The sequence below is a fragment of the Dermacentor andersoni genome, chromosome 9, assembly GCF_023375885.2.
Source record: "Dermacentor andersoni chromosome 9, qqDerAnde1_hic_scaffold, whole genome shotgun sequence".
NCBI classification, from domain to species: Eukaryota; Metazoa; Arthropoda; class Arachnida; order Ixodida; family Ixodidae; genus Dermacentor; species Dermacentor andersoni.
In genome coordinates, this window is record NC_092822.1 from 44,622,353 (window position 1) to 44,646,849 (window position 24,497).

At 46.2% G+C, this 24,497-nt stretch overlaps 1 protein-coding gene across 2 annotated transcripts in view; it reads left to right on the forward strand.

The window, feature by feature from the left end:
- mib1 (E3 ubiquitin-protein ligase mind bomb 1) overlaps positions 1 to 24,497 on the forward strand; it is a 559,645-nt gene that overhangs the window by 14,120 nt on the left and 521,028 nt on the right. For both annotated transcript variants that reach the window (XM_072284616.1, XM_072284617.1), the window contains exons 5-12: positions 1,691 to 1,821; positions 3,623 to 3,699; positions 7,008 to 7,209; positions 8,045 to 8,189; positions 10,300 to 10,433; positions 12,593 to 12,700; positions 13,415 to 13,612; positions 14,917 to 15,068. In XM_072284616.1, coding sequence (XP_072140717.1) covers positions 1,691 to 1,821; positions 3,623 to 3,699; positions 7,008 to 7,209; positions 8,045 to 8,189; positions 10,300 to 10,433; positions 12,593 to 12,700; positions 13,415 to 13,612; positions 14,917 to 15,068 — 1,147 coding nt within the window. The remainder of the gene's footprint in view (positions 1 to 1,690; positions 1,822 to 3,622; positions 3,700 to 7,007; positions 7,210 to 8,044; positions 8,190 to 10,299; positions 10,434 to 12,592; positions 12,701 to 13,414; positions 13,613 to 14,916; positions 15,069 to 24,497) is intronic.

The window sequence follows — 24,497 nt, forward strand, 5'->3', positions numbered from 1 at the left end:
TGTGTAACTATTTGCAATGAGTTAAGAGCTAGCTTTACCCATTAGAGTTGCAGTGCTTCACACCATTCAGTTCATTCTGTTTTGCTTGTTGCGGGGGAAGTTTCAGTTGAGAGCATTTATTGAGTTTTGCATCCACGGACTACAGCTTTATGATTTTCCTGTAGTCGTGTGTTTCATATTTAGTGCCAGTTGTCACTGGTCGCTCTAGGGTACTTGTACTAGTTTGTTACCATGAGATGTAGGCAAACATGATACGTTGTATATATTATGTTTGTATGTGCTGCTTTCTTTTCAGGCTTTACATGCTTTAGGAGATTATTTAAACTTTGGTGACTCGTAAAGTGTCCCCTGCTAAGAAAGAAGTAGGCGTTAAAAAGTACGAGTGCAAGAAGGAAACATGCTTTGACAAAAAAAAAAAAAAGCCTTAATGTGCACCAACTGCTAGACTATACCTGAATGCCGTAGATGTAGAAACAGCACTGTTGAACAGGACAAGAGGAGACGACAGGCATGAGTGATGACTGGCAATGATAATGTTTATTCCTGTCCAAGTGCCACCAAGCTGGCTGCTTCAATATACGCCGTAGTCCCATGTGCTCAGTGTTTGAGGTCACACGATCTGATTTTTGGAGACGTGGCGCAGTTGAAATTTGAAGCAAGGTGCAGTACGGAACATATGCCTTGGGATGTGCATGCGGGCTCACCACTCTCGGCGCTCTTTATCATGCCAGCATTGTGACCGTAAGTGCTCGTGGCCATGGAGTGAATTCTGTTCATTTATGCCTTTGGATGAATGACACCGCATTTTAGTTAATAAGCAGATGTTTAGTGCACCTTACGCTGCCCATGGAACTACGAGCCTTACTTTGTGTACTAGTCCAATACACTGCTTTTGCTATCAATGATTTGCCTTTTGGGCAGGCGAGACTGTGACATCTTTTAGTGACTTCATATGGTATGTTTTCCGAGATACGGTAACACCTTGTTAATTTGAAGCGTGTGGGACCACGAAAACTCTTCAAATTAAGTGGATTTTCGATTTACCTGAAAACAAGAAGAAAAAAAAGAAATCGGAATAACAAGGGCGAAATGGCGTGACGCAAGCACGTCGCATTTATTTTTCTTGTTGCAGGACTAGTTGAAGTAGTCATTGATGTGGGATTGCTTGGTGGGGTAGTTCACAGCACCAAGGTTCGTGATCTTTAGCCCTATAATCCTGTGCAGCGTCACAATCACGACCGCTACGCTAAAAGAAGCAGAAGACCACGTTCAGGGACTCGATAATCATAGCTTAAGCAGGTGCACGAGTGGGCTCATTATTGTCTCTGCTATCGCCTACTGGCACACTGTAGCTGCTGTCGGTGATTTCGTCTTTCACGTTAGTACACAATGTACACTAACAGGTCTATCTAACATTTGTAACATCTGAATGAACTTGGTAACTGTTCGTTGGGGTGGGTCTGTCTTCAGGATGAGTGTTCGGGTATACATAGTGTGCAATCAGCATGTTGCAGAACGACTGCGCCAGAAGTGTATTGTGGTAGAAGTATAGCATTGTTGTACTGTATGCTGTTTTTCTCACGTGACTCTACTTTAAGACTATTCGTATGTCAGTAGGAATTATCGCTTCCTACTTCCTTCTCCTTTTTCTTCGACCTTGATCCTATTGTTTTTCGTTTTTCACTAACAGGAGAACAGGGCCCTGGTCGTTCCGGAGGTGTGGGCTTCCAAGTGGGTGACCAAGTGAACGTAGACCTGGATCTAGAAATTGTTCAATCACTTCAGCACGGCCATGGCGGGTGGACAGATGGAATGTACGAGGTGCGTGGAACATGTACCAATGCTGTCACAAGGCCTTCAGGTCATGGCTGTTCTGGGGCTGTATTGTCGGTCGAGCACTTTCAGTGACACTTTTGTTCAACGTGATATGACGGCCAGTGTGATTCTCCTTTGGAGCAATGACCATCCTGTCTGCTTGCTCATTCATCAAGAGCATGCTGAAAGTGATAGTACAGCAGTCTTCTGTAAATCTGGTTCTTGTTCATTCAAGCTGTAGTTAATTCAACTCCAGGTAACTGGATTTTGCAGTTAGTTTGAACCCAGCTGAAGGTCCCAGCCAGTGACCATACATTTCTATGGGCCAACACTTGGCCTCCCAGCTGAGACGTTTTCCGTTTGATCACTGTTGGTCACATCAAGTCTCGATTTTCTTATGAACCTCTTGTCTTGTTTGGATTGATAGGTCATCATAGTAAGAGTGAATCAATTATAACTGGCTCTTACTGCACACTAGCTTCATAAAATACCACTGAAATGCAGCTGCCACTTGGTGCTGTGGCCTGTGTATGAAATGCAATGTTGTGACTGTATATTTGTGTGTGTAGATAAACATGTGGCTGTCCCAGTAGCTATTGCATTGCGCTGCTGAGCTCAAGGTCCCAGATTCAATTTCAACTGCGACGCCCACATTGGGATGGGGGCGAAATGCAAAAACGTTTATGTACCTCAATATAAGTGCGCACATTAAAGCACCCCAGGCAATCATAATTAATCGATAGTCCCCCACTATGGCGTGCCTCATAATCAGATCGTAGTTCTGTCACAAATCCCGAATATAACTTTCTTTTAAATGTTGAAAATGTATGACTTTTCATCTGTCGCAAGGGCTAGTGAAAGGCTCAAGCACTCAAACGTATTGGTTATTTGTTATCAAACTTGAGGAAGATTGCTTAAGATGGATTTCAGTTGTCTTAAACATGTTCTTGCACGTGTGATAGTGAAACAACCACACAGACTTACACAACATAGTGTTTTGCAGTCTTCTCTGTGTTGTCATATCTACATATTGCTTCTAAAATCTGGCTTGCTTTGCAGTGCATAAATTGATATTTCGGACAGCACCTCACTTTGGTATGTTGTGGCAGGCATCAGTGCATGCATGGAAATTGACTCATGCTGGCAAGTCTGATTAAAATTTTGTGTCGTGATCCTTTGAAGGGATGCTACAAAGAAACACTAAATTAGTTTAAACTTGCAAAATATCTTTTCATACCTCTACTTTTGTTAATTTCACGATAACATGTTGATTACTAGAAGAGAAGATGAAGACCAAAGTTCTATTTTCTTGTATTTTGCTCTCAAACCCCAGTGCCAGTGTAACGTTGTGGATGTCACCATATGCTCTCGTACTTGGGCCCTTGCGGTTCAGTGAAAGCTCTTGAAACTTGCCAAGTTCTGTCTTTTACCCTTCTATATATTTTTTCGTTAGGGACCAGTTGACTAAACCGGAACGGAAGCCATCAAAATCTGTGATGTCATGGCGACTTGATGGGGGAACTTCAAGATGGTATCGCCACCCACCTTTAGTTTGTGTGGCTTTTCTGGCTTACCAAGCTTATAACTGATGGTATAAGAGTGACTCTTTTGATATTGTAGAATGGTAATTTACAGATACAGCTAAAATTGTTTTTCTGTTTAGGGACCCTAGCAAAGCTCTTCACTTGCAACAGTTAAGTCCATGGTCATGTGACACTTGGTTAAGAACAAGCTCTGTTGATAAAAGCATCTGTTCTTTTATTATTATTGTTATTAACATATATGTCTTTTTATTTCTTTTTTGCAGTGTCTAGGAACAACAGGCACAGTGATTGGAGTTGATGAAGACCATGACATAGTGGTCTCCTATCCAAGTGCAAACAGGTATGAAGTAAGGTGGAGCTTGTGTTTGTTAATGAGATAATGACATCTTGAATCTCTCTTCAGTTTCCTCCTTTTTTACTTTTCCACACTTCCTTATATTCAATATTAAGCAATTCTACCTAGAAAACGATTATTGTAATGTTTGAAAGGTTGTGTTCAGTTGTTCCTTAATTGTAACACCACCAACGTGTTTGGTGCTTACTGAGCATGCTGTTTAATATCTGCTATATAGAGCAACATGCAACATCATGTGAAGTTGTGTTGTCAGTTTATAAGGTGTACAGCATTCCTAAGAATGTGACTGCGCTTTTTGTTGTACTCATTGTCATGATTCATCCATTCATTTATTTGATTGGTTGTCTTGAAATACAGTCGACTTACATTAATTCAACCCAGATGGGACTGAAGAAATTGATAGAATTATCCGGCAGGTTGAAATAAACAAGGTGCAGAAAAAATAGCGTTATTGCACCTCGTTCGCACCGCCCACTCATTCGCTCTGCATGCTCTTGAGTCACACTAAGACGAAACGTGCGCCTGAGCAAGTGGAACGAACCAAAGAACTCGGTGTCTCGGAGGGAGAAACGATCAACACGAGCCAAATCGCAGGGGATGCTTTCCCACTAGACGCGCTACGGTGCAGCGATCACGTCAGAGGTGTCCCGCATCGAACGCTGCACCTAAGAATCGCACTGTGAACGGAAAGAGGGGCCGCGTCGCGCGGGCGAGTGGCGCGCCACCTGTCGGGGCAGCGCCGTACATTGTGAGGAGAGGGTCTTCTGTGTTTGCCGCAAGATGGCTCTGCGTGCGCGCCAAGTGTAGAAGAAATGTAGCGCAAACGTATTTCGCTATGTGTTTAACTGCGACTTCTATAATTTACATGCTCATAATTACCGATATACACCACAGTATTAACTTTCTACGGCACGTTTCTAAGGCAACATCACATTCACTAGAGGCGCTTTTGTCCCGCTTTGAAGCATCGAACTCATGGCTGAGTGGTAGCGTCTCCGTCTCACACTCTGGAGAACCTGGTTCGATTCCCACCCAGCCCATCTTGCAAGTTGTTTTTATTTATGAATTGCCTTCCGCCATATTGCGCCCACGGCCAACGCCGCCGCCGCCGTTGACACCGGCTTTTCTGCGACACGAGCTCCTTAACGCTATCTCGTTAAAATGGCAAAACCCACCGCTTATTCAATTGGCAATGTTTTCCCAAGTCTACCACACCCCCGAATCAAATGTGTGCCCCCTTTCTATGTGAATTAAGTAGAAAAATTTGTTAGAAATTGCATTAAAGCTCCTAAACAAAGTAGAAATATAATGTGCACCCGGTATGTTAGGAAGAAAAAGTAGGCAAGTGTTTAAATGTGTTGCAGAATAGTGGCCGGTTTCCTACAGTAAGTGTTGCTGCACATCTTTTTTAAAAGCCAGCTTTGCCGCAATACACCATGTTATGCGGTAAAGCCTGTGAACACCTCAAAAGCGGTTTTGATATGGTGTCCAATTGCACTGCACAGATAATTTTCAACCCAATTTCAAAGGAAAAAAAAAGAAAAGATGTATGTGTGTTAGAATTGGGTAAATACCGTAATCAAACATAGTGAGCTACGGTTACTGTTGGAAAATCTTCCAGGGCAGGCTGAAAATAGGCGTTTTCAGTGGGAGATAACGTGCTCAAGACATTCACTGCTCCTAAGCTCTGCCTAAACAGACTCTGCCACTAAAGATGTGTCTATTGGGGTTACCATAGGAGTCACCATAGGGGTCAGGCATATCGCGCTGACTAGCCATGTCTAAAGTGTGGGCCCAAGCAAGAAAACACATATTCAGTTTTCTAGGACTTCACGCAAAAGCCGTTAACACGGGACAAGCTGTTCTGAAGTCTATCATGCAAACAGCATTTGCTCATGGTATAAAATATAACTGGGAAACTTTAAAGTGTGGCACCCCACATGTTCAATCACGCTGATGTCACACAAGCTGCAGATTGAAACGAAAGTATGCGCATTAGCCCTCAATTGGCATACTTCATTCCATGAGCACTGTACTATCATTCAAAGCAAAGATTAGTGCGTGTGACCCATAAGCGCAGCGGAAAAGTTCCTCTAGTTGATGCTGCGGTTCGTGAACATGTTGACAGCGAGATTGTCTGACTGTTTGCACCTTTCAATCTTTGGAAGGGAGGGAGGAGGGGGTGCTGATGGGGTAATCAGTTATGCTGAGATTCGGAAAACTCATGTACACGGTCAGGCAGAGTGCAGCGATACTTTAAGGCAGCAACAGCCTTTTAAACGCGTGCCTTAGGGAAGGCTGTTGGCCCACCCCATGCCGCATAAATCCTGGCACTCTTGCGATCTGCGCACTCATGAGTAGCAGTGCCGTGCAGTGGAGTACTGCTATTCCAGTTGTGATTCACTGTGCTAATCTTTTAATCTGATTAGCATTCTTAACCCATTTCCCCCACTTTTTGTTTGGGGTCGTGTTTCTAGCTTCCTTGCTCCAGTGGTCTTTCTAATGAAAAAAAAAAAAAAAACTCGAAAAACTTTGTTACTGCGCAGTATTGCAACTGGGTGCCCGGGCGCAGCAGCCTGACGCTGTGTCCGCTCGGCCACAGTCACGGGCTGCGCAACGAGGGATTAATTATCAGTGTTAGCATGCACCAGAGTGCCACCTGTGAAATTTCGGAGGCCATGCAAATGCAAAGGGACTTTGCGAGCATGCCGCTAGAGGGTGTAGCATGTCCAGAGGCAAGTGCAAGAGAGGAACTCAGCTGCAGTACACGGATCACACGTGACCCGTTTCAGTGGTGGCTCTCTCAGTTCTCTCTATTGGCCTTCAAGCCAGAACACGTGGCAAGAAAACAATGGTGATATGCACCCGATTGTGCTCTCATCCATTACCCACCCACCTGCACACTAGTCCTCTCGGTAGCGAATTTCCCTCCACCACTTGAATGCTGATTGCAATAACAATCATAAACATCCCTAAAGGAGGCGTTCTGCCAGAAATTTTTTCCTGGATGACTCTTCAGTGAGAAGCAATATGAGAGGGAATTCTGAATTGCTTTTTAAGCAGTGATTACTTGTTATCGCCTGATTTGAACTTTGCATGTTAATACATAAACCAGTAGATTTCCTGTCGAAAATTTAGTCTCATTGAACACTTTTATGTAATTCGTGTGTGTATCACCACGACGGACCTTTCGAAAGCAGCTTGCATGTTCTCTTATTGCTTGAGGAGGTACAGCGTGCTTTTGCTTTTAGGAAGTAGCCTTGCCTGAAAGCTTGTTTCATTGTTGCCGTCAGGTGGACGTTCAACCCAGCTGTGCTAACTCGTGTCAACACGGCACCGACTGCATCGACATCGTCGGCAAGCGGCAGCGGCACAGGGGACTCGGCCTCATCGCAGCAGTTTGCTGTCGGGGACCTGGTGCAGATCTGCAGCGACCTCGAGCGCATCAAGATTCTCCAGAGGGGTCATGGAGAGTGGGCGGAGGCAATGGCTCCTGTGAGTTTGGATGACACAGTCGCTGTGAACACTGTTTTCAGTTGTGCTGTTCTGAATTCTGGTGCGTGTGTGATCGTCACTCGTTTTATGCATCTGTCAGGGGCGAAATAGTGTCTGCACCTTCTGGTGCCCGCGTGTCATCTGCTGACCTGCCTCTCAGCTTACCTAGGGGTCCATGAACTTCAGTGACAAGTAGTTGTCATAAGAGATGGAGCAGGTTATGTGCGTGTAGGCCGCTGTAATTGGGATTCCCATCTTAAAAGTGAATAGACTTGCCTATACCTCTTGGTGAAATGATGTGCGTCTAGAACCAAGGCCCTCAAAGCTTTACCTTCTTGGCCATAAAACGTTATCTGGGAGTGTAATGCTTATGTGTTCTTTAAGCTCTCAGTGTGTCCTTCCATATTGTAGTGTTTTAGTGATGGTGAAAAACCAGAAGGAGTGCCAAAAGCGTGACTTAAGAATCTAACTGTTCATTGGGGAACCAGCCAAGTAATGTTACAAAGCCAAGTAATGTTACAATCATAATGACAGCAGTGAGCATGGTTGTCAGTCTTCCAAGTCTAATCCCTCAAGTCAAGTCTGTTAGCTGTTCATACGTGTCTAACTATACATTCTAAAGTAATTGCTTATCATCATGCACATTTAATGCAGAGTGCTATTTCTTATTAGACCTGCCTCTTTCTTTATTGTATTGATGACAACAATCAAGAAATTTTGGATACAGTTTTGACTTTGAACACTTGAGTGTTGGCAATCCTATCGCGCCAGCGGCTATGTGCTGTGGTATTATTGACCCTTTTTCTTGCTTTTTCGTCTGTCTTTTCTTTTCTAGACACTGGGCAAGATAGGCAGAGTCCAGCAGATTTACCATGACAATGACCTCAAAGTCGAGGTCTGTGGCACGTCTTGGACCTACAACCCTCTCGCTGTCACAAAGATGTCATCAGACGGTGCTGTTGCCGGTGTGTCCAGCGGTGGTGAGTGTGTTTGTTACATTTAATATGAATGACGCTGTGTTTTACCTTTCTCTTACAGAGGCTTGTACACGAAAACTTTGGTAGTACAGTAGAACCTCGTTAATGTGATACCACTTCGAACTGTTTCCCGGCTCCAACGTTCGCAGTCGAGAACACAAAAAATGACTGAATACAGTTACGCTGTATTTCTTAGCGGTTAGTACATTCCCGGAAAATACAATCTTTAGGCACCAATGTTCAATACATCTCCAAACTGCAATCGTATGATACATTCTTCAGCCACTAAGGTTTCATATGAACAAGAAAAAGGCACGAGGCACACACGATCGAGAGCAGCAGGCTCACGTGACAGTGGCTTCCCTGCAGTACTCGTCCACCTGTCGATGGGGGCGAAGTGCGAAAACACCCGTGTGCTTAGATTTAGGTGCACGTTAAAGAACCCCAGGTGGTCGAAATTTCCGGAGTCCTCCACTACGGCGTGCCTCATAATCAGAAAGTGGTTTTGGCATGTAAAACCCCATAATTCAATTAATTAATCGTCCACCTGCGTCATGTGAAAATGCCGGCAGGCACTTAGGTTCCTCTTCCGGTTTTAGGAAATCTCCTCACGGGTTGTCTGATGCCACACTCACAGCTATTGTTGCCAACACTATTGCAAAAGGCATCTTCGCCTATCTGTTTCACAGCACGTGTAGCATAGTGCTGTTGGAACCGTAGTGCATGCGGCGCAAAGTGTGTGAAATGTTTTGCTCTGCTGGCATTGTATTCCGATGTCACCCTCCAGCAACATTACTAGAATACTCCTTAGCTTGATTTTATTTTAGTTTCCCGTTGGTGTCTTATGCTCACGATTGTACTGCGCTCAGTATTACACTGATGAAAACAACCAACTTGTTTAATACTGCTAGAGAACCTGCTTATATAAACTTGCAATAGAAAAAAAAGAAAAAGAAAGAAAGGAAGAGAAGTGCGTGAGCACTCACGTTCGTCGAAGCCGAGATTGAGTTTGCCCGGGCCAACAGGTGCAAGTGAACGCAGCTGTCCCGGCCAACTGCATCATCACATGTCATTTGCCTTGTCATATCTTATATTTCATACCCTCCCCAATCACCATGCATGTAAGCGTCTTCTCTAGCAGTATTAAACGGGTTGGTAGTTCGTGCTAAGTACACCTCCTTTTTGTTCTCTTTAGTTTCGTTCTTTAGTACTTCTGTCAGTGTAACACTAAGCGCAATACTATCGCGAACGTCCACCAACTAGCCCTGTTCATTGCACTACACTATGCAATTGGAAACTGACAATGCATGTCTTGGGCTGCTCAAGACCCACCATATTGAGGTGCGTTGGTGTCTAGTGCTGCAACGATTTGCGCTGAGTGGGCACGTCAAAACTTCCCGCCAAAATGCCCCGCTCGACGCAGCTGCTGACCGCCGACGAATTCGAGAAGCGCAAACATAAGCTTGCTCAAGCCGCAAGCACAATAACTCGGGCTCCGGTGTCTTGGGCCGCTCAGACACCACCAGTTTCGTGCACTTCGGGGTCTCATGCTGCAACGATTCGCACGTTTCACACTACGTAGATGTGAACTGCCGTCCAATCGGCCAATATATTTAGAGCCTTCAGATTGTATGTTTTTCTGGTTAGTGTTTCTTTTTGAGCATTTTTTTCCGAAACTTAAGAACGAGGTTGTACTGTATTTAAGAAAAGTGAAAAAAAAAAGAAAAGATGGTGGTAAGCATGATCAAACACCATAATTTTTCATAATCATAACATCATAATCACAAGCGGGGCGCTGTCTTCGTAGGGGTGCCTGTGTGCATCGGCCACAAGAAACACGCAATATGCATGTATCAATATTCATTATGTACTTATTAACAAAACAAAAATAATTATCATTTATAATTTCATACGGACATTCTAAGTAATGTGCACTATGTCCATTCCTGATAAGTCTGTCCTGTCAGCAATTCCTTTTAGTGTTACATCTGCAGTGATTTGTGTCGTGGTTAGCACCATGTTATTTGACTAATGTTTATGCACAAGGGATGCTCCAGCAAACAACTCTTCATGCTCTTTTTCCCATTTCTTTTTTTGCGTGGCCTTTTGGCAGAACGCCTGAGCGCTTTGCTCAAGAAGCTGTTTGAGAACCATGTCTCCGGAGATGTGAACGAGGAACTGGTCAAGGCGGCGGCCAACGGCGACGCTCAGAAGTGCGAGGAAATTCTGAAGCACCCTGAAGCCAACGTGAGTTGTGCTTCCCATTTGGCCACGGCTGTTTTACCAGTTTGATTTGGCGTGTGCTGCTTCATATGTTAAGATGATTGCTCACAAACTTGCCTAGCTGTCGACATTGCTGAACTTAATTTGATGTCCCTTGGGAAAGGGGGGGGCAACAAAAGTAACGCGCACTTTGGGAAGTGTTAAAGCATGTGTGATAATCAGGCCGATCAGCCATTGGAAGGCATGCAGATCGGAGATTGTGTTGGATACGGTACGATTTAGCCCATATTCAATTTACCCCATACGTGGGATTCCTGGTGCTCGTGGCAATCACTCCGCGACGGTTTGCAGCCAGTCAGCACATTGTCCAGCGGCAAATTTTCGTCACAACCACACTGTTCTCACCATTAGGCCTGATTTCCTTGCATTGTGATGGCACCCCGAGCTTTCTGCCGTGAAGTAGGCGACACACAGTACAATATGATGTCCGATGCATCGGAACAACAGCTGGATCCGAGGCGTTTTGCCGTGCTATATGCCATAGCGCCAGTCGAACGCGCAGCAAGCGACAAAAGTAGGAGATGCACGGTACGACTCGACGGCCAACGTCGTATTGGATGCCGACTAATACCATGAGAACTGCTTAAAATTTTTCGCCTCACCATGAATGCATGCCCCTTCATTGCGCAAATCATTACGGAAAAAAAGTGTGTTCATTAGGCGAGTGAATACGGTATTCAGTATTTGCACACCCCTACCTCGCCCCTCCTTTGTGTCGCTGACACCATCCTGTGCCTGCAAGTTTCCTAAACTCATCACACCAGCTACTGTACTTCCTCGTTTCTGACAGGCACTTCTCTTGCAAAAAAGCTTGACTAAAAAAATGATGCACGTTAAAGTCCAGTACGAAAATGAAAGTGAAATAATGACAAGCTGTTGTCATTGGCACTCAAGATCACTGTAATCCAGGGATTCCACGAACAGCAGTTTAGAATTCCAAGTGTGGTGAGAATGAATCCTACCCCAAGCCATATATTTCCCGTTAAATTCCTCAACTTATCGATCTAGAGAAGAAATGATTTATTGCATTTTGGATTTAATGAAGCTATCGCATGCCACTTTCGTACTTCGGCAGGCTGCAAGACACCCACATCGCAGTGTTGCCTCAGACTCGTCACTGTGAAGTATGCAGGCCCACTTTGGTCACGCTGAATGCCTTTAATTCGTGCTTGTGGGCAGAGTTTGGAACATGCGAGCAAGAATCAGTTCGGTAGTTCTTGATGCTGAGAGCCACTTCTGAATTTAGCAGTGTCTGCTTGGTCCACTTTTGCTGCTGACGGATTGGTGTGCATTCACGCATCATTTGTGGTTCGGGCTTGTTGGTATCAGTAACACAACATTTGGATACTGGCTGGTTTGCTGCCGCACTGTGCTGCTTTCTGCCTTGTCAACCAATATTTTTTTGGTGTTGCAATTTTTATCAATATATAAAAAAAATACGGAAGGCCTAAGTAAATATCCACCTCCTACAATCACTAGATTATAACTTTTCTTTTAGAATGCAACAAACCTCATAAAATTTGGTGCAGTGGATGCCAGAAGAGCAATTTCTTCATCTCCATGTATTTAGACAGGAGCTCTCAAGCTAAAGCTTTCTGCTGATACTAACTACTGTTCATGCTTTATTGGTATTTATTTGCTGCGAAGTAGGGAAATACACTTTTGCAACTTATTTTGCTAGATCATTTACCAGTGCAGAGTAGTATATTATTGTGTGTGACCAGGACTTCTAAGCCTGCAAAAAATTTTGTCTGAAAGGCTTTGATCGACCTATCTCTTTGAAGCTTAAACTGCTGTGCCACCTACTACACAGGACATCGGAAGCTAATCTGGGTTGGTCATGTTAAAGATTCCATGATAATTATCATGCTTAGCTATGGACACAGTATGGAGATACTCATTTCATAGCGAAGCAGTTATAGCTTCAATTATTTTTTTAATTTGATTCTATGAACCTAATGGTGGCACCTTGTCACACTTCTTGGCGTATTCTTCTTGTGTGCTAAGATGCTTTCTCAAACATGACCTGACCAAATGGTCATTCTGAAAAGAAAAAAAGAAGAAAACCCCCCCCCCCTTAAAACTGCAGCTGTCTCGTGTCGCCTTGCTTTTGCTACATTCAGGTGAACGGGGTGTTTGCGAGTCATACCGCCCTCCAGGCTGCCAGCCAGAACGGTCATGTGGAGGTGGTCAAGATCCTCCTGCGCCATAGTGCCGATGTTGAGATTGAGGTGAGTTGTTCGTTCATGTTCCGAACGAGCACCGCGTTCATTGCTCATTTTACAGTGTCTGCACAATACGGAAATTTTTTTCATTCTGAACAAGGAACTTCCATTTTCTGCCCCTTACTTTAGAGCAGGCGTATTTTTTTTACCAAGTGCGGTACATCCAGAAAATGCTGGGGAACATTAATCGCTTGTTGGGCGCTCTCCCCGCTGTCTTATTTCCCAAGGACCATGCAAGGTTGTCGCATGCCTGTCTCAGCATTACAAACGCATATAAGCACTGCTACGCCTACTACCATCGTGCCCCTGAAGAAGGAGCCTGTCGAGGGTCTGAAACGTCCAGTTTTAAAATAAATTTTTTGATTGGAGTTTTCCCCATGTTTAATTCACACCCCGCGTTGCACAGAGTGTTTCAGGGCACCTTCCCAAACTGCTCATGACCTTGTGTAATGCACATCAGTGCAGCGCCTAGTATGTGACAGTATGTATGTGACATGTGACAGTATATGTGGCATGTGACAGTATGTGTGACATGTGACATATGTGACAGTATGTGACATGCTTAGGCAGGTCAGAATTTATGTATTTGTATGCTGTATTGACAAATAAACTTTGAACTTTGAAGCAGTGGCTTCATTTACAGTAGTGTCACATTGCGTTGGCTGTGTGCAGCCTGTTCATCGTGTGTTGCACTGTGTCCTTTGCCATACCTTGTGACAGGACAAAGATGGTGACCGTGCCGTGCACCACACCGCCTTTGGAGACGAGCCGAGCGTGATGGAGCTTCTAGCTCGTGCCGGTGCCGACCTGAATGCGCGCAACAAGCGTCGCCAGACTCCCCTGCACATTGCAGTGAACAAGGGCCACATGGGCGTCGTCAAGACCTTGCTCGACCTGGGCTGCCACCCTAGTCTGCAGGTGAGCCATGGAGCATTTCTTTTAAAGGGGCTCTAAGCAAGTTAGAACGTTTTTAATGAATATGTACAGTCTGTAGAGTACAAGACTCCGAATTACATCTGCAAAGAATTGCAGCACTGTGCTTTATTGGTAGCTTGCAGAATGAAGAAACTGGCACACAATCTTCTTCTTGTAGGCGCCATTCTTCTTCACCTGCTGTGGCAATACCAGTTCGATTTGTGTGGCTGTTGACTTTCATACACTGACTGCTCGGTCGTTCAGCGTAGTAGCAGTTAAAGAAATAAAGAAAAAGGTTCATCATTGGGTCATGGTCGATCGTTAAAGGAAAACTTAGGCACAACCTAAAAGCAATGCAGTAAAACCCCGTCCATACATTCTTAAAGGGACTGTGGAAAAAAGAACACATACGAGCCGGGAAAATGCAACTGTGAGGAAAGAGGAAAATTGCCACAGCACAACGTCAGAAATAGTCTGAGTGGCTGCCAGTGCATTTATTGAGATGTCTCGGCGCTCGTACTGTGACCAGAAATGGCAGATGCATGCATATTTATTTAAGGGACACGTACGGTGTTCCGTGACAGTGGCCCCTATCGCCATATTTTGTGTATGCTTCACCGCATAACATGGCTCTGCTGTGCCGAAGCTGACTAAAGTGAACCGGCAATTGTGACATGCAAATAAGTCCCTTGCAGGCCCCAAAGTAAATGTAGTCCTGTACTTGGCAGAATTGGCCCAGTGTGCAGAGTTCCCGGTAGGTTTTAATCGATGCGCACTTTTTCAGATGTTTCGCCAACTGCTTTGTGCATGCTTTTGCCCAATGTTTGTGCAGCGCCTGGCTTGTGCAACTTTGTTCGTTTATTGTAAACTTCGTGTCGTTTGTTGCAATGAACTGGTAGCTTGCTGCAATGAATTGGTCGCTTGTTTCAACAAATTGGTCACTTGATACAACATGTGAGAGTCAGTTTTCTCCCTGCACAGTTATATTTATGTGGCAGCCACTTTCAAATGCAACGTAAGATGCGGGAAGTTTACAGAATGGCACTGTATCAAATGGGAATACGAGTCGATGGGATTGAGGTTGGGACCACGAAAATACAGCATAGCAGCCAGGCGAACGCAACAGTGAGGAATGTATCAGCGGGGTTCCATTATATCTCAGAAGGTGATAGATCCCTTATGTATGTATCAGTGTATCGCTCCTGAAGGTGTGGGCATTCCACTGCTCTTCAGACAGAGATTAGGAGATTAGGCACAGTTGTAGAAAGAAAGACTTGAAAGAAAACTGCTCGCTCCGTTTTCTTCAGGACTGCGAGGGGGACACACCGCTCCACGACGCCATCAGCAAGAAGCGGGACGACATGCTTACCCTCCTCCTCGACCACAACGCGGACATCACGCTCACCAACAACAACGGCTTCAACGCCCTTCACCACGCGGCACTCCGAGGCAACCCAAGGTCTGTGCAGCATTTCTTCTGCCTGCCCTCGCTTCGCTTCTTTTACAGATGACACTCGACGAGGAACACATCGTCGCAAGTTTTCTTTATCGCTTGCCAGACAGCTGTCCCAGCATGACACTGCTCCGGGCCAGTCACGTTTTCTCGTATTGTCTGTGAAGTGACGTTTTCGTGTGGGGTCAACTTGTCTTGCGCTGGGTAATGTGGCTCTGAAGGTAGCATGTGAAAAATTATGTACAAGAACTACCATTCATGCCTGAAGGTTGTTTGAAACTGGCATTGCTAAGCCTCCCAAAAGAGGGATGTGGGGTTTGCAATTGTTATTTCGCTGCAATGCCCCTGAAGAAAAGCAAGCGCCAGCTCAGGGGACACGTGTACCCATCTTTACCCGTGGGTGTCTGGCAGTGGGTTTCGAACGAACCCTCTCCCGCAGCCAAGGCTGTAGCTTTAGCCACTAGGCCGTGGCTACAGTTTGTGTTCGCATTCTCTCTTGTTCCAGCAATGAAAAAGCAACAATGGAGACAGCCAGCCACCATCTGGTCTGTGGCAAAGTGCAGGCATAATTTGACCTTGCTACTGACTGACTTTGTCGCAGGGTAGTTATAGTGCACAAGTAGAAAGGGTTGATTGGAAGAATGAAACCATTTATTGGGTGGTCTTTTTCCCAGAAAGCAAAGCAATTCTTAAATGACAGGGATAGCATCAAGCCTTATCGGGTGTCAACGAGGTAAAGGATGCTCTTGCATCCATTGATTGATACATGTGCACATCATCTTGCCTTATAGAGAACGGTTGGTGGTGCTTACCTAGATTTGGGAATGTACTACACCATTCATGGCACGCGTACAATCTGGTTCGACGGTGTCAAAGTGGCGACAATGTCTATGAGTTTTTGAAAACTGAATATCTCGTGTACCATGTGTGAGAGTGACAGAATGATAACAGTGATCATTGTAGAGGCAAAAAAAAAAGATAACTACACATATAAATATAATAGTCCTCGTCATCCTTTAGTCATTTAGCAATTTGTTGTTTGTAGGGAAGACAGTGAAAGAATGGTTGCGAACATTGCTAGTTAGATCCAAACAAATAAATTTGCCAGAAGAAGGAGGAACATATAGAAAGCTGTAATGGCTGCTTCCTTGTAGAATTAAAGACTTGGGAGTTTATACCGTATGCATACTTGCCAACTCTCCCAGATTTCTGATACAGTTTATGAATTTGGGCTCCTTCTGCAATTTTGCTATGTTGCATCAAGTTTTAAAAAACATTCTGTTCTTGAAAAAGATTTACACATGTTGAGCGGCGCGAGATCGCAAAAAAAAAAAAGGGGGGGGGGGGGGGAGATGAATGCTAAAAAAGTTGGAATGATACTTATGGCGCCCTCTTCTGCCAGTGCAAGACACCTCGTACAGCAAGTGTAAGTCCTTATACACTTATCACTGGCTACGCACCGGTGCTGAAATGTCCACCCAGACTCCTTTCTTCTGCTGTCCCAACGCTCCAAAAGGGACATTAAATGTCAGTCATAGTTCACAAAGTGCATGTGGATCCTACAAAGTGTGCATACTCATGGTAAGTTCAAACAATGCTCGTGCCAGCAGTCAGACGTAAAACGCCGCCCTGGCTCCATTACCACGTCAAATTAGTATACCAAATTATAGACAAATACGCATTCACGGCCTGCACATCCTTTTCTACGAAATTTTCTATTAACCGCTTTCTTATGAGGTCTATGACGTCTTTCGACATCCAGTGAAATTATTACGTTACACATTTTGCCAAATAATCTCTTATAGACCTTCTACAAAAAGTTGCTTGGAATCTCATGAAATACAGTGAAACCAAAGGAAAAAAGAAGTTGTCTGCAGAAAGTTTGTATATATCCTATATGACGAAGAAGTAGTTAGCGAAATGGCAGCTCAGTCTGTTTAAAACCTATGAACTAGCATAGACTGTCGAGCTGGACTTTATGATGAAGTGGCAATGCCCTTCCTCCAAGCGATTGAGGGAAAGCTCTACGAGCAACAGTATACTTCTGAACCGTTGATCCTGAAGCACAACACTTGTCGAATTTCGCGCCCAAGTTGCGACGTTCTGCGAGAGGTGGCGCCACCGTACCTTCTCGCCCCCCTCTATTAGTCCATCCGTCGCGCCATGACCGAAGCGAAAAAAAAAAAAAATCATTTTCGTTTCTGATTCGCCACCTTCTCTGAAGATTCTTTGTCCATGCATCGCCTTTACTTGTGTCGTTTGTAAATTCACGCGAGCTTGCTGTCATTTTAGTGGTGCACTCTAAGAACAGTTTACACCCTTTGGAGTGCCCCTTCTGCCACACAACAATAATCGTCATCTGCCTTGATGCGTTTCCTTTCTTTAGCGCTGCGAGCCCGGTACTTTCCAGTAACGAACGGCACGCGCGTTATCAGCACGATAGCATTTCCTGTCGGCAATGCTATCATGCTGATAACGCGCGTGCCGTTCGTTACTGGAAAGTACCGGGCTCGCAGCGCTAAAGAAAGGAAACGCATCAAGGCAGATGACGATTATCGTTGTGTGGCAGAAGGGGCACTCCAAAGGGTGTAAACTGTTCTTAGAGTGTGGCAGCAATGTTGTTGCGTTACTGCAGTTTTCATCGTGGCTGGTTAAGAGGCATACGCATTAGTAATAATTTTGTGAGCGTTTCAAATCGATGACCGGCTAATAGCTTTTCCGGTGGTGGTAGACCTGCGTAATAGCTCAAACGAAAAGGAAAAGCGCTTTTGATAATACTGGTATGGGCGAAGTGAAAGAGGCCCGATTGAAATTACGTATTGATCTTCATTTAGGCTTCCACAATCCGAATTTCTTTTGAGAACTTGCGGCATAAAGAACAGCTCGCGCACTTTTCTGTTTTTTCTGCGCAACTCGGCAGTAGCGTCGAGTTTTTGTGCGAAGTAAATGCATGCTGTTTTTCTGTAGTGACGCGCACGTTATGCAGACGAACACAAATCGGTTCAAACCGAGTCGAACCGTTCATTTTTCTTTCCAGTTTTCGTTTTTGGCTTCGGAGTTCGACCGTAAGTGAACCGCTTTCGCCGAACCGGAACGCAAAATTTGACCCTCTGGCACCCGACAAGTTCCGCCGAGAGATGGCGCCACCACCAGATTTTCCGGTCTCCGCTATTATTAGTTCACCCGTCATGCCTCGCTGACTCTGGGATTAAAAAAAAAAAAAAAAAAGGAAAAAAAAGAACGGCGCCGAACTGTTCTCGCGCTGCCGCATTCCTTCTTGCATTTCAACGTGTCAGGCCTACCCACACTGCTTTAACGTCTCCTCCTTTTGTTTTATTTTTTTCACCCCGAAGCCGCGGAGATTGCGTTCCTGCACACTCAACGGCTTCCCTAATTAAGCGGCCGAATGAGCTTCTAGTTCTGCTTGCTCCGTTTTTCCCCATTAGGGAAAGAACGGGTCGGATAATGGAGAGAAAAAAAACTAAAGAAGCGAAGCTGAGAGAGAGAGAAAAAAAATAAATAAAACCGACGTGGTCTCGTCCCCGTCGTACTAATTCCGCGCGTTGTCAGGAGATAATGTCGACACGTGTACACCTCTCTCTGCAGCGTACGCGTTTAGGCAGGAGAAGAAAGAAAGAGCTGGCCAATTAGTGGTTTGCGTATAGTCGACCGACGTATGTAGACACTTGGCCCCCGACGGTCGCATTCTTGGCCCCGCTGTCGTAGTCAGGTTGCGTGTCGTTTTGGTTTTCCCGCCTCCGCCCCACGCTTCTATTTCTTTTTTTTTTTCCGTCTTCCTCTCTATATTCGTTCCCGGGCTATATAATTCTGTTTACACGTTCCGGGTGGGGGGTAGGGGGAGGGGGTGTCGCGCGCGATGCCCTTTCGCGTCGACGGATTGTTTGCGTTCCTTCTTTGATCGCCCAGCGTTCGACGTGATCATCGTGCACGTACGCTGCTTGTTGTGCGCGTGCCTGCCCGCCGAGTGTGTCGCTGTCACCGCCGGCTCCAAACCCTTCTCCTCCCCCTTCTCCCCCCTCCCCCCCCTTCCCGTCGGCCCTACACGCGCGTCTTCTTGCCTTCATAGTAGGTGTCGGCTGGCTTGCGTATATTAAACTGTTCGCGGCGAGTGTCGAATGCTTTCGTTTTAGCGAAGTTCTCAGTTTAAAGGAGCGTTCACTGGCACATAGTTTCGAAGTTGTCGAATGTCGGCCGCGCATCGTCTCTTTCGCGTAAAAGAAACTACGCGCACACACTCACGCACGCAGGAAAAGTGCCGAATTTATAGACGATGATTGTTAAAGGAAGGAAATAGCGTAACGGCTGCCATATTGTTGCAGTTAGGATGTTCGGGTTCGCTTTTGTTCTTTGTTCTGTTGCGGAAGTGAGTATTAACCGGCACGTCTGCGGCACAAGCCGCTTACGGCCGGGAAGGAAATGGACTAAAAAAGCCAACGTCACAGAAGCTCTCCCGCACGACTCTGGTGCAGAGAGGCAAAGCAGGAGTGTTCGCTGGACAAAGACGTATTTCACCGCGGTCGCGTTGGGTGGCGTTTGTGGAGGGGCGCTGATTGAGCGATTCGTGTTTGTCGAAGGTGTTTGCTGATGCGTTTAACGTGCGTCGCTGCGTTCCATACTTCTCTGTGTACGCACGGCTCTGCCGTTCGCCCATTGCCTGCCCCATGCACTCGCGAAACATATCGCGTAAGACTGTGTAGGTCGTCGCTGCATTCCGCATCGCGCGTTACGAGGCCGTCCGAACTTGTGCTTGCATCGTTTGTTTCCTCGCGTTAGCATTTATATAAGGCGATTCAAGAACGGTGCAGTGAGGTACAAACGTTTGGGCTATAGTCGGTGTGCCATCCCGAGTGTGCCTCAAGCGCGCAAGGCTATATATATAAACAAGGACAGAAGACGAGAAACACGGTACAGCGCTGATTTCCGACTGTTAGCGGTGTCATGCAACTGGTTTCGTTCGCCGAATATAAACACTTATACATTATGTTGCGATCGAAACATCGACGTTGATAGTACAGAAGCGCCGTTTTCACCTAATCGCACGAAACCACCGTTACGTCTATACGTTGTATCAAACGCGCGTGTGATGTGTTCGAAGCAATCTAGCTGCTCATCGGTGCGGGAAATCGATGCCACAGTTGCGCATTTCCACATCTCGGATGCCCCGGTTTCAACACCACACTTGCCTTTGATATCAGGCCTGAGTAAGAGGGTGTCCACGTAGCGTGAGTAGGTGACGGCGGTGGTTCTGCAGTTTTAGTTTCGGTGCTTTCATCTCACAAGCGTTCTTTCTGCGTATATCTCTATCGTTGTTGGTCCTTGCGCCATAAGCGTATTCAGGGATCAAGAACGCTTCGCCTAACGTAGTTCCCAGCAAGTGTGTCGAAATCTGTCATAACTTTTTTTTTTTTTTTTTTGGTTCGAGGCACCGTGGTGGCGTCACTTGCTGTAACTCGTGACTGTTTTTGCCGTCCAACGAAGTCGTCATCGTCCGCGACACGCGTCCTCACGCGAGTCACGTGCGAGGCCTTCCTCGGCGCCGGTGTTGCGTGTCCATCGCCTTCATTAACGTTATATTGCGGCTGCATGGCACCGGCGTTCTTCTCCGTCGTTATCATCCGCGCGCCTCGACGCCTTTTTTCCCGCTCACGTCGGCGCGACGCCCATTTTCCTGTCTGCCTCGTTAGGAGATGCCCCCCCCGCCCTCCCCCTTCCCCCGTTCCTGTCCCCATTGTCACTGTCCTCCGATCGTATACAGCGTCGTTTCTGATTTGCCGTACGGAAGGGAGGGAGGGGGGAGAAAGCTCTCATCCGCCCAACTTTAGCACGAAGGCGCAAGGGAGACCCGTATGCGAGTTTATTCAGGAATGAAGCCTCGCGGTCGAAGAGGAAGTTGTCCTGGCCCGAGAATCGAGCCCGGGAGCAACGCCTTTTCGGGGCTGTTTCTGTGTATACTTTCTGGACTAACCAGCGGGCTGACGGGTGGCAGCGCGAGGTTTTTATTCAATCGACGACTCGAAGCGCAGGGATTCGGCACCTGTGAAATCAGTTCTGCGGAACTTCGCGAGGTCGGAGGGAGGTTCACGAAAGTGGAAAGTTGTCGCCCACCCAACTTGCGGCACGAAACTACAATCCTGTCAGCCCAAATGGTGGCAGCTGTCGCGGTGGGAAGGTGTTGGGCCCGCGTTCGAACCCCGGACCAGGACGAAATTTTTTTTTCTTCGAAGCTTTCTTGCTGAGGTGGGGAAAAATAGCATCGTTTTCCTTCGTATAGCTTCGTGCTGTGCAGTCGAGTGAATGACAATTTGGTTCCCATTCGTGAACCTCAATTGTTCCAGCTTACGGGCGTCCGCGAAACTTATTTGCCGTGCGTTATTTTGACAGCAGCGTTCGCATCATGACAGCTGGGACCACGTGACGCCAGCTCGACAGTCGAGGCATTATGCGAATGCGACAGCCTTCGCATAATGTCGCCACTGTCGCCAGTCGTGCGCTCTCCGACAGGTGCGTGGTCGCGGTAGATTTTTATTTATTTTCAATACTGCTAGTCTCAGTGAGACCAAAGCAGGGGTCGGACTGCTATCCTCGCAGAAACACGCATGCGCTGTCCTGTTATCAGTGGGGTGCCGTGGTGAGATTCAAGTAGTCAGTACCTCGGCTACTATGTTTTATCTATGTCCTACAGAAGAAAATGAGTAATGTAAAAGCAATAAAAAACGGAAAATAAAAAAGTGAATGAAGAAAATCACTACAAGAGGTGACGTCTTATTTGAAAGAGAGGAGAGAGAGGCTCTTTATTAGAAAAAAAAATTTTTTTTTTTGCCGGCGCGTGTACAACACCAAAATCGCAAGTCGTGGCGTCTACGTTACACTCCAAGAACAGTTTACAACCTTTGGAGTGCCCCTTGTGCCACACAACAACAATCGTCATCTGCCTTGATGCGTTTCCTTTCTTTAACGCTGCGAGCCCGGTACTTTCCAGTGACGAACGGCACGCGCGTTATCAGCATGATAGCATTTCCTGTCGGCAATGCTATCATGCTGATAACGCGCGTGCCGTTCGTTACTGGAAAGTACCGGGCTCGCAGCGTTAAAGAAAGGAAACGCATCAAGGCAGATGACGATTGTTGTTGTGTGGTAGAAGGGGCACTCCAAAGGGTGTAAACTGTTAGTGTGTAACACCCAAAACGACATTTGAAGCTTCGGGCCACGGTGACATTTATCACTCTTAAAACGGTTGCACCTTATGGGGCGTGTATTTGTCCCACAACAATAATCATCTGCCTTGCGTTTCCTTTCTTGGAAACTCGGCGCTCGCTACTTTCCTGTCGAGAATGCTGTGTCACACTAATAACGCGCAAGCCGTTCGTGATTGGGAAGTACCGGGCTCGCAGCGTTAAAGAAAGGAAACGCGGCCAAGACGGATGACGATTATCGTTATGGGACAGGATAAGCCCCAAAGGGTGTAATGAGTGCTCTCGAGAATGCTCTCTCATGCTGATACACTCTACACTCTTAGAAAAATTTACACCCTTTGGGGCGTATCTTGTCCCACAACAATAATCGTCATCTGTCTTGCCCGCGTTTCCTTTCTTTAACGCTGCGAGCCCGGTACTTCTCAGTCACGAACGGCATGCGCGTTATCAGTGTGACGCAGCATTCTCGACAGGAAAGTAGCGAGCGCCGAGTTTCAAGAAAGGAAACGCAAGCAAGGCAGATGACGATTATTGTTGTGGGACAAATATACACCCCAAAGGGTGCAACCGTTTTAAGAGTGTAGAAAACGTTTACACCCTTTGGGGTGTATATATGCCACACAACACTCTTAAAACGGCTGCACCCTTTGGGGTGTGTAGTTGTCCCACAACGATAATCGTCATCTGCCTTGCTTGCGTTTCCTTTCTTGAAATCTCGGCGCTCGCTACTTTCCTGTCGAGAATGCTATGTCATGCTGATAATGCGCATGCCGTTCGTTACTGGGAAGTACGGGGCTCGCAGCGTTAAAGAAGGAAAATGCGGGCAAGAGAGATGACGATTATTTTTGTGTGGCAAATGTGCATCTCAAAGGGTGCAACTGATTTTAGAGTGTAGAAGACGGGGTGTTGTGGGCACGCTCCACTCCGTCGTAGCCTTCGCAGTGCAAGCCATTGAACAGAGAACGGGGAGCACAGCGCAGGCCATGTTTGATTGGCAATAATTCCACTTCTGCTGAACACATTGTAGCACTTTTTTGCGGCAAAGTATTTATGAAATATCCTGTTATCACTTCAAATGCCTTTTTCCACTTCGATAAACAGTGGTTCAGGGCTCCTTTAATGTCCGAAAAGAGTTATGTAGGTGTGTTTCCACAAATCAACTCCACTTCGCTTGATGAGACCAAACTTTCATAGTTTCCAGCAACCAGTTTAGTCGCTTGTGAATCATTTCTTCGAATGGCTTCCTTAAGCAAATAAGCAGAGATATGGGTCTAAAGGAAGTGTAATTTGCTGGCTGTTTCCGTGGCTTCAATACAAGATAACTTTCGCAAGGTTCCATTACGTAGGAACCTCACCATTTATCTGTGAGGTGTTGTAGCACTCCAGAAGACGTAGGCGAGATGTGCAGCATAGTTTTGCGAGGACTTCATTACTCGCACCGTCATGGCCAGGTGACGATCGCTTGTTTGTGTTGCTGATCGCTGCCGTGAGCTCTTCAACTGTAAATGGTAATTCTAGGTCAGGAAGGGTCGCCCGAGGGGAACTAGGCTGATGACTTGCAGTTAGCTGAGAAGGTATTCCTCCGCCTGGAAAGGAGCCTACAGTGCTTCTCTGCCACCTTTTTAAGCGATGCGCGCTCATGAAATGACGGGGCGATAAAAGGCAAAAGCGGTTGCGGCTCTTTGCGAATACCTTTGACGACTGGCCAGATTTTGCTCCGCGGCTTTCGTATGGCCAGCGTCCCACGATAGTCCCTCCACCTTTTTCGGTTCAGTTTGCTGAGGTAACGCCGTATGTGTCTTTGTGCCCGTCGACAAGTTCTGAGGTTTTCGATATTCTTAGTGCGCAGACCCTTCCTTTCGGCACGCCTACGAATGGCGCGTAACCTTTTGAATTATTCACCGTTAGTAGGTACTTTACAGTGCTAAGTGGCAGAGCGGGTACCTTGTTCGAGGCAGGGAGCTATCGTCGGTATTAATTCTGCATTCGTAGTCGAGACTGTGATCCCTTTGTCTACGGCTGCTGCATAAGCTTCCCAGTCTACCAACTTCACTTTTCACTTTTCTGGGCGACGTCCGAAAATGAAGGGCAAAGATTAGGATCGGGTAGCGATCGCCACCTCTAGTCTCGAAATCTGTGCACCAGCCGAACATAGGGAAGGGACAACTTGACTTGATGCGAAGTGTGACATCGATGCAGTCTTCGGGTTTTTCAGGTACGC